The sequence below is a fragment of the Blennius ocellaris genome, assembly GCF_963422515.1.
Source record: "Blennius ocellaris genome assembly, chromosome: 16".
Classification (NCBI taxonomy): Eukaryota; Metazoa; Chordata; class Actinopteri; order Blenniiformes; family Blenniidae; genus Blennius; species Blennius ocellaris.
This window is the reverse complement of record NC_137665.1, coordinates 2,737,751-2,751,213: the sequence shown is the minus strand read 5'-3', so window position 1 is coordinate 2,751,213 and position 13,463 is coordinate 2,737,751. Positions and strand designations below refer to the sequence as shown.

Genomic DNA, 13,463 nt, shown 5'->3' with positions numbered 1-13,463 from the left:
CAGCAGCTCCCTGCAGCTGCCCAACGCATCCTCGATATGGCATTTCCCCAAGGTGATTAATAAAGTATGATTAGTTCAGTTTAGTTAGACTCAAAGTCATTTTGTCAGGGTGACTTTGTAAAAACCTGCATAATGCAACAGTCAGTCATAGGTTTTTTTTTTTTTTTTTTTTAACATTTCAGTGCAACAGAAGGCTTCATTGAAATTTGATTTATATTGAGATTGTAATAATCTTTTGGGAGTAATTGTTCGGTTTTGTGCAAATAAAGGCATTTTCAAGTTTAACTTCAAAGCTTGCTGCAGCACTATTTTACCAATGTGGTGAAACTGGGCTGTGTATGTGGCTTCTGAACTAAAATCCACCCCTGGTGGACGAAAAACATTTTACATTTAAACGCTCAGCGACTTTAAACATTTCACTGCAAATGCGGAAATGCAGCCGTTTTATCCCCCTCACCTCTCCCACCATGCCGTTCCAGGTCCCATTGATCTTCTTCCCGTGTTTCCCATTAGTGACCAGGTAAAGGTCGTAGGTGAATTTCACCGACTTGGCGATTTTCTTCAGGATGTCAATGCAGAATCCCTTACAGCAGCGCTTGATGTAGATCCCCGTGTCCTTCGTCTGGTTCCTGCATCAAACAGACACGGATAATTATTTAATCCGTCTGGACTGGCATGAATAGTTCATTTTCTGTTTTTTCCCGGCGCCGTCACTCCCGTGCCGGTGAGGCTGTGACCTCGTTCTACCTCCGGCTCCGCCGATCTGACGCCGGAAATTAACGTCATTTGCAAAGCGGAGTTTCGGGAGTCGCCTTCCAACTCTGTTTCACCTGTACTCTGGTCGGCTCAGAACCGGGAGGGTCTGCGGGGCTATACTGTGGCCGATGGGCGGAAAAATGATCTGCAGCAACCCATCAGTGTGTGCCGAGTTGAATCTTCACACCAATTTAAGCGTTCGCTCCGCGGGAATTAGTTTTTGTCTCATCGCGTGTCGTTAACCTCGATTCTCAGGAGTGTGATTTCACCTGCTAATCTGACACAAGATTGTAATTTTTTTTTTTTTTTTTTTTAAAGGTTTGAGGCTCACAATGCTTTGATCTGTTTCCGGCAGGGCACCGTGTTCCTCATGCAGGTCCCACTGAGCGGGTCCACGTCTTCCACGATGACGAACGGCGCCTCCTCCAGCGTCACGATGGACAGGTGGTCGTCCTCCCGGGTCGCCGCCCCCCCATACAGCTCATAGCGAGGCCACACGTGGTACTTCATGGACAGGGAGCCGTTCTCCCATTTGCCCACCTGCAGGGTAAAACACACCTTCAGACCGCCGCGAAGAAATCACATGCAAAATGAATAATGGATTTTTCTTTACGCTTCGTTAAACGCCTGCGTCGCTGATTGTTTTCCTCGTCCCTTAATTGCAATCATGGAGAGTCAAAGTTGTTTTGCATGATTTGGTTGGGAATCTTTTCCTTGTGTGATCCGTCGACTTGTCACTGATGGCACCCGCTTAACAAAACCTGTAAACAATGTGTTTACTTTCCTCTCTCGGCCATTCACACACACACACACACACACACACACACACACACACACACACACACACACACACACACACACACACACACACACACACACACACACACAAGCATTCACACACGCATGAGATCGACGGAGCCCCTCAGGGACGGTTCTGTCTTGACTCGTCCTTCTCTTGTCAAAGTTCATAGAAAGGAATTGATTGTAATAAACTGTTGGCTTTGAAGTTCCTCCCAAAATATCAATTCAATTCATGCTTTTTTTAACCTGATTGTCTGTTTTCTGTCTTTCTGGAAAGTTTTTGGTGTTTTATCCACAAGATTGTTGAAGGATAAGAAGAGTTTTATGGCAAATAATAGGCATCATGTAAATGATGTGCAGAGGAGAGGAGAGGAGAGGAGAGGAGAGGAGAGGAGAGGAGAGGAGAGGAGAGGAGAGGAGAGGAGAGGAGAGGAGAGGAGAGACCAAGTGAAGAAAATGAGAACAAGGTTATCCTGAAGGACAGAAACAGAGTAAAGAGCAGAATTCAGATCAAGAGAGGAGAGGAGAGAGAAAAACCGCAGAGTGACCACGAGGTGGACGGGGGAGAACAAACAACAACAAGAAAAGAGGGCAATTTTGTTTGTGTGAGAGGAAGAATCCAATGTGAGTGAGAGAGAGAGGGAGAGAGAGAGAGAGAGAGGGAGTGTGTCTAGTTCAGAAGGAGCTCATTCAGATGCAAAACGTTGGCTCTTCTGTGCAGGAGTGTCCAGCTGCACGTCTGGAGAGCCCTCCAGCCCTCCAGCCCTCGTGGCTCTCCTCCACTGAACAAGCGTCATCAATTAGTCAAGTTTCCCCGGATGTCACTCACAGGAAACCTCACCTGGAGACCCTGTCTGAGCCGATTCCCCCTCCACATGTGCCCAGTGGGCCGTTTTCGTCAAGGCGAGAGACGTAGGTGGAGGCAGGAATGGATCGCCGGCTAATTGGAGTTGCGGTTGTTTAGTGCGAGGGGGCCGGGCCGGATGGGGAAATGTGGCGCGAGTTGTGTAAAAGTCAGGTTTGCAACACTCATTAAATATGTAAATGTGCTCAAACACATCGCACTCCGGGGAACACAAAGTTGGCAGGGCTGCCCGCAGTGGACAAGCCGAGGCTGTGTATCCCTCCGGCACAATGCATCCTTTCACCATCCCGACAAGAGAGAGGGGAGCGGGAGTCAGGGGTGGAGACGGAGCGAACGGGAAGTGGGGGGGAAAGGGTTAATGTCAGCCTGGAGGGGAGTAAACGGGGAGTGGACACGACAAGAGTTTTCACACTACACTTCAAAGGTGCACTTGGAAGGATGGTTATAGGAGCTGGAACTCATTAGGATCCAAGGAAAGTGGTTCAGCTGGAAGTCAAGCTAGGAATTAAACATGAGCGAGGGAGCGGGAGGAGGGGGAGGAGAGAAAAAAGAGGTGGCGCAGCCTGGAAAGGAAGGAGAGAGAGAGAGAGAGAGAGAGAGAGAGAGAGAGTCAGGAGACAGGAGGGGAGCAGCTCACCTTGTTCTCCGATCAGAGGACAGAATATAGATTAGAGAGGCAGAAGAAAGAGAGAAATCCCGAGAATAAAGAATAAGGGGGGGAGTCAAAGGAGTCAGACTGCAGGACACAGACACAATGGAGGGGGGGGTGTCAGGGAAACACAGATGCATGCCGGTGTCATGGCAGGTGGCGGGGGTGCGTCGGGTTCGTTTAAGGCTACGGATGCAGAGAGTGACTCACGATCGCCGTCGCCATATGTGCACTTTGAGCCTCCATCCACTCTTCATGCATCGGCGCAATGTCGCATTTTAAACCTGCGTCTATTGAGCGCGTCGGAAATTCTAACCCGTCGGAGCTTTTAGTCGCTGGTCTTTGCAGCTTGGCGGATCGTGACTCCGTGTATCTGCCCTCCCGGGGGGGGGAAGCTGGTTCACCTCCGGGGGGTCCTACCTGCAGGCCAGAGCCAATCAGGACGCAGGACAGACGAGCTGCCGGCTAAAGTCAAATAAAGTGATGAATATTTAAGTTTACTTCAGACCAGTCTCAATGTAACATAGTTTGATTGATAATACTGCTGTGAAAGTCCTCGCCACTTTAAACCTTAAGCTCAGAAACGACAAATCAAACATACAACTTTACTGTGAACTACAATAAATAAGCAGATTCTGCATGAATCTTTTGTTTTAAACGCTGTTGTTTTGTTTTTTTGTTTTTTGGGGGGGGGCTAAATAATCCAAGAGGAACACAAACAAGAGGTTTGTAGAGCAAAACAATTATTTGGTTGTTTTTCATTTGCTTTTGCCGAGTTTAATAATTTAATTTGACTAATAAATCAGCTTGACTTACCGTGGGTCTGTACTTGGTGTTCTCGACCCCTGACCTTCTACCGTCTAACGTGTTTCAGGTTCACGTTTCTAACACTGTGATAATTGAATACGCCTTTTTAATGCTGTGTAACTCTGACATGTTTTAGTTTTATGACACACGGGTGACGTTCTTCAACCTTTATGTTATATTTTAACTTATTTCTCTGTTGTTTACAACACAGTCACACACCAGTGGCGCCAGCTGCTCTGTGCTCAGCCTGCATTTGTGGTTAATAATGTTGCTCAAAGACACTTCGGTGAACAACTGTGAAAGATGGAGAATTGAACCCTCAACTGTACAATCGAGTTACATCCCCCACCAATTTAAAAATATGTCACTTATGCAGAGTTTGTCATCCTCATGCTGACTTTCTGATTACTTCCTTTTAAGTGCCAGTTCATGATTTAAACTTTTTTTTCTGCTGTATCTCATAATCTAATATCCCAAAATATTGATTACATTTTTTATTTTTTTTTAAATCCTACTAATTTGCAGCTGAAAGACAAACAGTAGCATCCATGGCACCTTTGATATTTCTCTTGTCAAACCTGTCCACCTGTAAGTACTGCCTGACCCTGGAGGCTTCCCGTTTCTGAGGGACGAAGATGAGCATTTAAATGTAAACATCAGTCTGACAGTAATGACGGATTCCGCAGCGCCTTGCTGTGTCTTAGTTACTTCAGGAAAATCTCAGAGCATTTCCATGGAGACAACAGAGAAAAGACAGAGGGTCTTAGCCCTCGGTCTCTGGATTTTGTGAAAACGCCACAGGAAAATAGGAGTATGACTTCTAAAATTACAAACATTTTTAGTCGAGTGGAGCTTTTTTTGGTGCATCAACACTCTGCTGTAGTGAATTGCTCAAAGGCACCTTTGCTGAGTTGATAATATCTAATCAGGAGGGCGCCTGGAAAGCTTAAGGCTTGAAATGCTTAAAAAGTGAACATCGCATGATTAGAGTTTCAGATAGAAAAAAACGTTCGGGGACTAAACAGGACACCGACGCCGCTCCTGATCGTCTCTTTGCACATTAGTTCACTAACGTCAGGAGACCTTTAGGTTTGACTGGCGAGTAAAGGTCAGGAAAGGCTATATTATGCAGATCATCAGTCATTTCACTGAAGGATTTCTGGGTTTTTTTCTCTTTCCTGAACCAGAAACATGATTATGGTGACGCACACGCACACGCACACACACATGCACGCACACACACACACACACACACACACACACACACACACACACACACACACACACAGTGTCCCTTTCCGTCTCACCGGGTCCCACTGTCTCTCTTTGTTGAGCAGAATGATGACCAGCTTGGGGTGCATCTGGTATCCGTCCTCGCTGAACGACAGATTACGCCCCTCGAACGTCACATTCATCAGGTACCTGTAGCGGGGAACGTTGAGGAGAAGGACGGAGGGAGAGACAGAATGAGGCATAACATCACTCGGTGAAAAATAAAAAAATAAGCTCCTCAGTGGCATCCCGCAAAACATCTCACTTGCTCTTTATTTTTACGTCCATTCTTGTTGAAAGCTTGTTTCACGGCCATTGAAGTGTCAGTACATGTTCAGATATATATTTAAGCGTTCGAAGACATTACAAATAGATACAGTCCTTGTGTACCAAGAAGCCGATATCGGCTTTACCATAAAAAAAAAAAAAAAAAAGAGTAATAGAAATGAGTCACTATGTGCACATGGATCATCGAGCAGAACAGCAGATGAAGGTTTTAAGGCAGATGTGAGCTAAATTAATTACAGCATATCATGCTTTTATGTTTATGCTACACATTAAATCCAGGAAAGGCACCGCTACCTAATGAAGGTGGCCTGGAAGTGGCAGTTGTTCACACAATAACTGAAAATCGGTGAAACAGCTCGACTGGCTCTTCCCAAAGTCAACAAACTCGACCCACTTTCCACTTTCAAACTTCATAAATGCGTCAACGACCACATTACAGATGATATTTTAACAATTTGAAACACAAGGTCTGACGTTCTTGGCACAGGAGTTTAAGGATGAGCCTTGGCACGGATTCTTGATGTACCAAAATTAGATAAACGAAAAAGGGAAATTCATGGTTTATTAAAAAGGCTGTGTGGGGCGCTGCATCCACTGGGGGGCGATAGAGAGTTTTTGGGAGGACGCAGCAGCAGGATAAATCGTGGGGCGGGGGGGATGCCATAGGAGTTTCACTGATGTGTGATGGTTCAAACTAACTTCCACAGCAGTGTTGTGTGCTGGGCTGAACGCAAAGACAAGCGCAATGCAAGGCGGACGCCTGTGGGGGCATTTTCACCAGCTGAGGACTCACAAACATGTTCAAAAATTTATCAAGGAGTCAAAAGACATATTGTTTCACATGCCAGCGTCAACTGAGATTCACCGCGCTGCAGACACATGTCACATCCTGTACATTTCCACTCAGACGTCGCTGGTCTGCATCCATCTTTGATCCAAACGGCACCCGTCGGCTCTATGGTCGGGTTGGTGGTGCAACAAATCTTGACTAAGATCAAACACGCGGGCGGGTGTTCGGGGTGTTCCAACATCAGGGCGAGCATGGAGGCAACATAAAATAAACCGACGTGCGTTTCATCCCCATTCTCTCCGCAGGTCAGGCGAGTTTGCACCTCAACTTTTGTAATAGCGGATTTATATTACATTACATGGAGAATTCACACCTGCACATTTGCAATTTAAACAACGTGGGCATGTGGGAATGTGACAATGTGACAATGACACCTACATCACTCTGAACCTCGCGCACAAACCAGGTGTGAGATTGAACCCTATTTCTCATTTGGATAAAAAAAATTTTTTTTTTGCTTCGAGCGGGTTGTTTGCAAGAAAGCTGCTGATTTCAACAAAGAAAAATACGAGATTATAACTTAATTAGTTAGCTTCTGGTGGGAGAGATACTGTAAAGAACCCCCACTATATTTTTAAGGTAATGTTTTGAATCTTCGAGGCAGTTTTAGGGAGTTGGTGGAGATTTCTGCACAAAGGCATGCAGACTAAACTCTCAAGACGGTAATGATAACACTGCAAAAGCGGGGGGGGGGGCGGAAAAAAATCCACAATCCGTCATTTAAATGCTACGTAAAATACTAAGTAATAGGACTGAATCCAAATAGTAAGCCATTTGGATTCAATGAACACATTATGAAGCAAATACTGAGTGGAATTGGAAGGGCACTGCAGAGAGGGACAAAGAAAAGGAGGCTTGCAAACAAGCAATGCGGCGTGTATCTGGTGTCACAGGCAAGAAGAAAGAAGTGTATCAGGTGGGAGAGAGAGAGAGAGAGCGAGCGAGCGAGAGAGAGAGAGCGAGAGAGAGCAAGCGTTGCCTCTGTCAGGTGAAATAATTTTGCCTCCCCTCACACGCTGGCACACAGCAGCGTATTCTCTTGCAGTGATTACGGTTCATGTGCGTGGGAGTGTGTAAGTGTGTGTACATGAGAACGGCGATGTTTATGTCAGGTGAACTCGGATTCACTTCTCTGTTGTCGCACGCACACACACACACACACACACACACACACACACACACGCACACACACAAGCACCCTTTACTCTCGCTCTCTCCCTTTCCGTGACTGTTTCCATGGAAACACTTTGCCTCAAAAACTGCACACACCATATGTATATGTGGATGAATAGCTAAATGACAAAAGCAAAGTGCGGGTGAGTGTGTGAGTCGAGTACTGACTTGCTGACGGCGTGCTGATCGCGGGGGGGGGGGGGGGGGGGGGGGGTAGTGAACGGGGTAACGTATGAGGACATACGATCATCAGCTGCATCACTTTGTTTGTTTTTTTTTGGTTTTTTTGCAAGAAAGACGCTCCATTTACCACCCATCCATCTACACATGCACACATCCAGGATCAGACTTATGTAATCCAGCAATTAGCCTAATGTCAGCTTTCTTATTCTATTTCCTGTATTAAATATTGATATTTTCAATGGGCTCTGACGATCTGAATCCTCCGGCATCACACCGTCTCATGCAGCCCCGTGTGTCCGGCTCGCAGCCCCGTCCTGCCGAGCCTTTGGCACGGTTACAAAGTGCAGAGAATCTGCTGCATAAATCATAAGCCATTTACAAAATGACTTGACACCATGCCCCCCACCCCCCCCACCCACTCCCCTTTTAATCTTCACATAGAAAGCTATTGTTGCAGCAGGCGTGCATGTGCGTTTGCCACTGTACACGCCGACAACAGCGAAACACAAGCATATGTGTGTTGCCATGGCATCCACAACCACCGTGATTTCCAAGCCGATGTGCCGCGTTGCTATGGTGACGGTAATCTCGCCGAGGGTGGGGAAAAAAAAAGAGAGAGAGAGTGAGAGCGAGAGAAAGAGAGAGATGGAGAGGTGGGATTCAAAGAAAAACAAAGAGGGGAGGGGATGGGACCCGTTACAACGAGACTGCAACATGCTCTTCTGCTCTTCTGCTCTTCTCCCTGCTGCCTTTACAGGAAGACACGTATTCTCCGTGTCCTCTCTCTCTCTCCCTCTCTCTCTCTCTCCCCCTCTCTCTCTCTGAGCGCAGTCACCTCCTCTGAACTCCCAGCGTTGCTACCAAAAAAAAAAAAAAAAGGACATATACAACATAGCGACAGACACTTAAGGAGTTTACTCAGCGTTCGGGCTGAAAGAGGTGCAGAGAAAAGCAACATCTGAAAGCCGCCGGGCTCGAATCTCTGAGCCGCTGCACCGGAGCAGTCGGGTGTTAAGTGGCTTGTTTGGTGCTGGATGACAGTCCACAACTTTCACTGCATTCCTCTCTGCAGATAAACATGTGAACACAAAGCTAACCCCGACCCCCCCCCCTCACAGCATGTGTCATGGAATAGCATTAGGTTGTGTGCACGTTAGGAATCCTGTTCACATACGGTGTGTGCATCGCATGATAAGACTGAGTCACACATCCACCCACCCGCTAAACCCTGAGGTTTTTTTTATTTGATATCCTGTTGAACCTGTCAGTTTTCGGCTTAAGCTGGAGGGGAGCATCTCAGCTGTACAGTACAGGAGGTGAATTAAAATTCAAACAGCAGCAGCAGCAGCAGCAGCAGCAGCAGTCGTCTCCACCTGGATACGAAAAGCGACGGACACCAACCGGACTCCGACAGGAAGAGCTGCAATCGCAATCTACCGCAGCGATTTCCAGTCATCGCTAAAGTCTCGATGCCTTGAGCAGCATCACAGACAATATGATATTCCAGTTGTATTTCATGAAAGACCTTAGAATTCTGTGGAGATACTACCACACACACGCACGCACGCACGCACGCACACACACACACACACACACACACGCTGCTCTCAGACAAACACTTGCCATGCTAACTCCATGGCCTGACACAGATAGGCTTCAGCGCATGTTCTGCTGTGAATAATGGACGAGTCGTGTGAAATATTGATAAGTCAGTTTTAATAAATTAACCCTGACATGAATTAATCATGAATTACACTCCTTAGCAATTACTGTGGTGCAATGTACTTATTGGATTTGTAGAGGAGGAATATATATGGAGAATGATAACGTGCCCCATATGGCATTCTGTGGTCGAGGCAGACAAACATACTGAAGCGTAGCTGCGTGCACACTTTGGGGCGTGCAGTGTGAAGGCGAGGTGAGAATTGATGGCGTGTGGATGCGTTTGTAAGTATCTATTGTGCATGTGTGTATTTAATCACGTGGATGCAAGTAGTTTAATAATTCTCATAAATGGGAAAAAGAAAAAGGAAGAAGGCAGACATACGGCTCTGATTGTGTTTAACTTTGACAAATAACACTAATTATGGGATTCATTTTAAGGGGTCAACCTTGAACAGCTTGGACCTTCTATGTGGATACCTGAGGCAACATTGGTCGCCTCACGATTTCCTGGAAGACAAAAACAAAAAAATCTCCGAAACCCTCAAAAGGCAAATGTATATACTGCAATACAACTGGAAATCTATGACAGCCTGCAGGAGGAGAAAGTAGGTGAAGCAGGGAAGCAGCAAATGGCCAAAAAAAAAAAAACAACAACAGGGGAAAGGATCTTATAAAAATAGAACGAGAGGCAAAGACTGCGCGCATTGAAAGACAAAGAAGTGGAGGACTCACTAAACCTGATGGAGAATTGAACCGAGAGACAGATTAAAAGATCTGGGAGGAGAAAGGGAGGCAGGAATAAAGTTGGAGGGAAGAGAGCAGCAGCATCCTTGACCCAGTTCTAATCAAGCCCTCATCACTAACGGGGTGACTTTGTAACACCTCCTACTGGGTTGTGCCACGAACACAAACCCAAGCCCTTTATAGAGACTGAAGACGCGAGAAACACGCAGGCACAGATAATTGTGTTTGACCTCAACCAGAACTAATACCAACTTGACTTTAAAGCCTCTCCGTGTCTCCAGGACTCACTTTACAATCACTGTGTCCCAGTGATCAGCGGAGACGAACGTGAACGTGTCGTCATATTTTTTTTTATTATTCACTACATTGACCAACTTAAAACATGTCCTCATCTGAAATTCTGGTGATTTTCCCCCGATGGGAAGCTCAATTTGTGTCCCCAAGAGGCAGCGTGCAATCACAACATCCCCGCCAGTCATGAATAGCAGGCAGACTCACAAACACAAAGTGTTTTCATGCTTTGCAGAGGCAATGATGCATTAGCTTACTTTCCTGAAAAGCTCAAATACTACTTACCAGAGCCTTTAATTTCACAACGTTTGGAGACTCTGCATTGTTTTTAAAGTCCAACATGACGACTTAAGTGCCTAGCATTCAAACCAACGCCTTTTCTTTCAAGGAACTTTTGTTCCCACAAGGATGCGAGGGCGTCAACAAAATCCGGTCGTCGCAACAGTGACAAACACACACACACACACACACCTGAATGGACACACGGTCGAGATGCACGCTTGGCTCAACGGCGTCAAACCGCTGCTTCCAAATGCTCTGCAGCCACAAACAAGCGCACACAACCTCTGCACTAAAAGCATTACTGAGGCCACACAAGTTCACAAGTGTCCACAGAGCTTAAAAGCACTTGACACCTTTCCAACTTGAAGCTCATCTGGAACCTGTCCATGCCTGGCAAGGTCAGGCCCACTGTTGTCAAACTCGTGATTCTCTCCACCGTCGTGTATTGCTCACACCAGCGGCCCCTATTTCTGTCTCCTCCCTCACTCTGCCTTTTTTCTGCTCCCCGTGCTCCGCTCTGCTCTCCCCTCTTTCCACTATCTTCATTCGTCAGGCTCGTACTGTAGCATTAGCTGGAATGTCACAGTGCCGGCTACAGTGGACTTAATTTACTTAGCCGAGTGACGTGTCCTCCTCTTGTGGCTTTTCTATGAAAGCACTCAGGGCTAAACAAGGAAACGCTAAGCGGAGTGGGATCAACATAACATATGGCTTATAAAGTCAAGCAGATGACCATGGCTATAGAGCAATTCCTCATCTTTCAGAAGAAGACTTAGATGTAAACTGGACTTGATTCACATATGCAATGGCCTAAATCATTTGTAATCCAGACACTGAAGACATTGCATTGTTCCGTTTTAGTTTGAGACGACAATCCAACCGTCTCCTGTATGTTTCATACAGACTGGGGTCACTGGGACCCGAAGACAGGAGGGGGCCACACTATATTACTGCCACACAAACACACACATTTACACTTGCCGCTAATTTGAAAGACTAATTGCTGACATTTCCGTCGGGAGTGGCCGGGATGGACAGGATTAGAAATGATCGGGACAGCAAAGGTCGAGCGGTTCAGAGAGGACAGACGGAGACGGTTAAGGCATGGGCTGAGGAGCAAGTAGATGAATTGGACAAATGATGGTGAAGACGGCGCTGCCGGGCCAAAGAAGAGGAGGACGATGATTGATGGATAGAAATGAGCGAACGCGGATGTTTTCAGATCGAATTAGGAGCCTAAAGTACACGGATGAAAACCTCCCAGGCACAAACTGTTGCTCCGAGGCTCCGTTTACGCAACTTTTGTGTCGTTTTTCACTTCTCGTCTCGGATAAGTTCCACGTTTACTGGGCAACCTTTTGAAAACGATGTTTCGTAGCTCGAAGTAGCGAGCATGCCAGGCCACTAGTGGGTGCTGTTGGTTGCTGGAGTACATGACAGTCGTATAGACAGGCGACAGAGTTTGATTATTATCACGGACGACTGTATTAGAAAACTAATTTAAACGAAGCTTGAGATGACGCACGCTAACCACCGGACCCTTGTGAGTCGTGCACTTTGGTTCATATGCACATAATGGACAGAACCTGTTCATTACGGACTTCAGGTGTTTTATAAAGACATGGTTCTGTGGAAGAACTGTCACTTTGACCTCATCAAGCACCTTTGGACTGAACTGGAATTGAGATTGTGAAACAAACTTTCTCATCTGCATGCGTGTAAACAGATTGAATCGGCAGCGAATCTCAGAGAAAAATATTCCATATAATGTGCGTCTGTGATAACATGTACACCTACTCTATTCTTCCTTTATCCGTCATCCTTTGCAGTGTTGCCTCAAATCTTCAAATTCTTAAAAAAAAAAAGAAACAAAAAAAAAAGAAACACCACCCAGAAATTGTGGAGTAAATCCGAAAAGCACTTCCCGACAGTTGGCGCTCCACCTCCAGTCTGATCGTTGTTCTTCATCAGCTAGTGGAGTTATGCGAGGAGGGAAGTCATCCTCAGAACCACAGACTCCCAGAGGGGTTACTTTTGCCCTCGGGGGCTTCTGCTGTTGCCTGAGGTTATTTAGAAAGACTATCAAGGAGCTCAACTCATTTCAAAGAAGAAGGATTTATAATACCGTGAAAATGAACTAAACGTTGAATCAGCTGTAATCTAAACAATTACTTTTATTACAGTTACAAGTGCGTGTGAGCACGATAAAAGCATGAAGAACTTAAATAAATATAATACTGAATGTAAAACCAATCAAAGCTGCTTCACCTACCACTATCTGATCTCACATTCTATGATTTAACAGCAGTCAAAGTGCATTCAGGTGACCACATTTGTATTTGGTAAAGTAAGTAGGGCTTTTTCAGGTAGTTGCACTGTTGTGAATGTGAGCAAAGAAGAGCAAAGTTTACAATTCGAGACAATGACGGACCGTCCGGTAAGTCATGAAGACTCACAATGGCCTGAGAAGAAAGCCGTGCATAATTCCGTGTACTTTTTGGAGACTCTTCTGCAGCGAGTACGAACACGCTCGAGGCAACACAAGCAGCTTTCCTGATGTTTTCACCGCAGCTTTGTTGTCGTTTGCGTCTTGTGGTTTGCTGTTTTGCTTAACAGATTGTAATGAATTTTGATGTCTTTTTTTTAACGACGGCAGAAATTAAATGTTTTAATCTCTCTTCGTCATTCGCATCCCTCATTTCTGGAAGTTCGCTATACGAGTGACAGATAAAAGATGTGGACTCTGCAGCTGGTGGCGTTGACGAGCAGGTAATCCGGCGGGGTTGTGGGGCTCCGCGTCACGCCGCTCTACACGAAGCCCCTTAGTTTTCTGATTA

General features: G+C 46.0%; 1 protein-coding gene across 1 annotated transcript in view; it reads right to left on the bottom strand.

Annotated features, from left to right (window-relative positions):
- The window catches only part of grin2ba (glutamate receptor, ionotropic, N-methyl D-aspartate 2B-a), a gene marked incomplete at both ends in the record, with an annotated part of 131,732 nt that overhangs the window by 28,607 nt on the left and 89,662 nt on the right, over nt 1-13,463 (bottom strand). Inside the window, 3 exons of the mRNA XM_080511521.1 lie at nt 458-629; nt 1,088-1,296; nt 5,186-5,300. Of these exons, the coding sequence (XP_080367647.1) occupies nt 458-629; nt 1,088-1,296; nt 5,186-5,300 (496 nt within the window). The remainder of the gene's footprint in view (nt 1-457; nt 630-1,087; nt 1,297-5,185; nt 5,301-13,463) is intronic.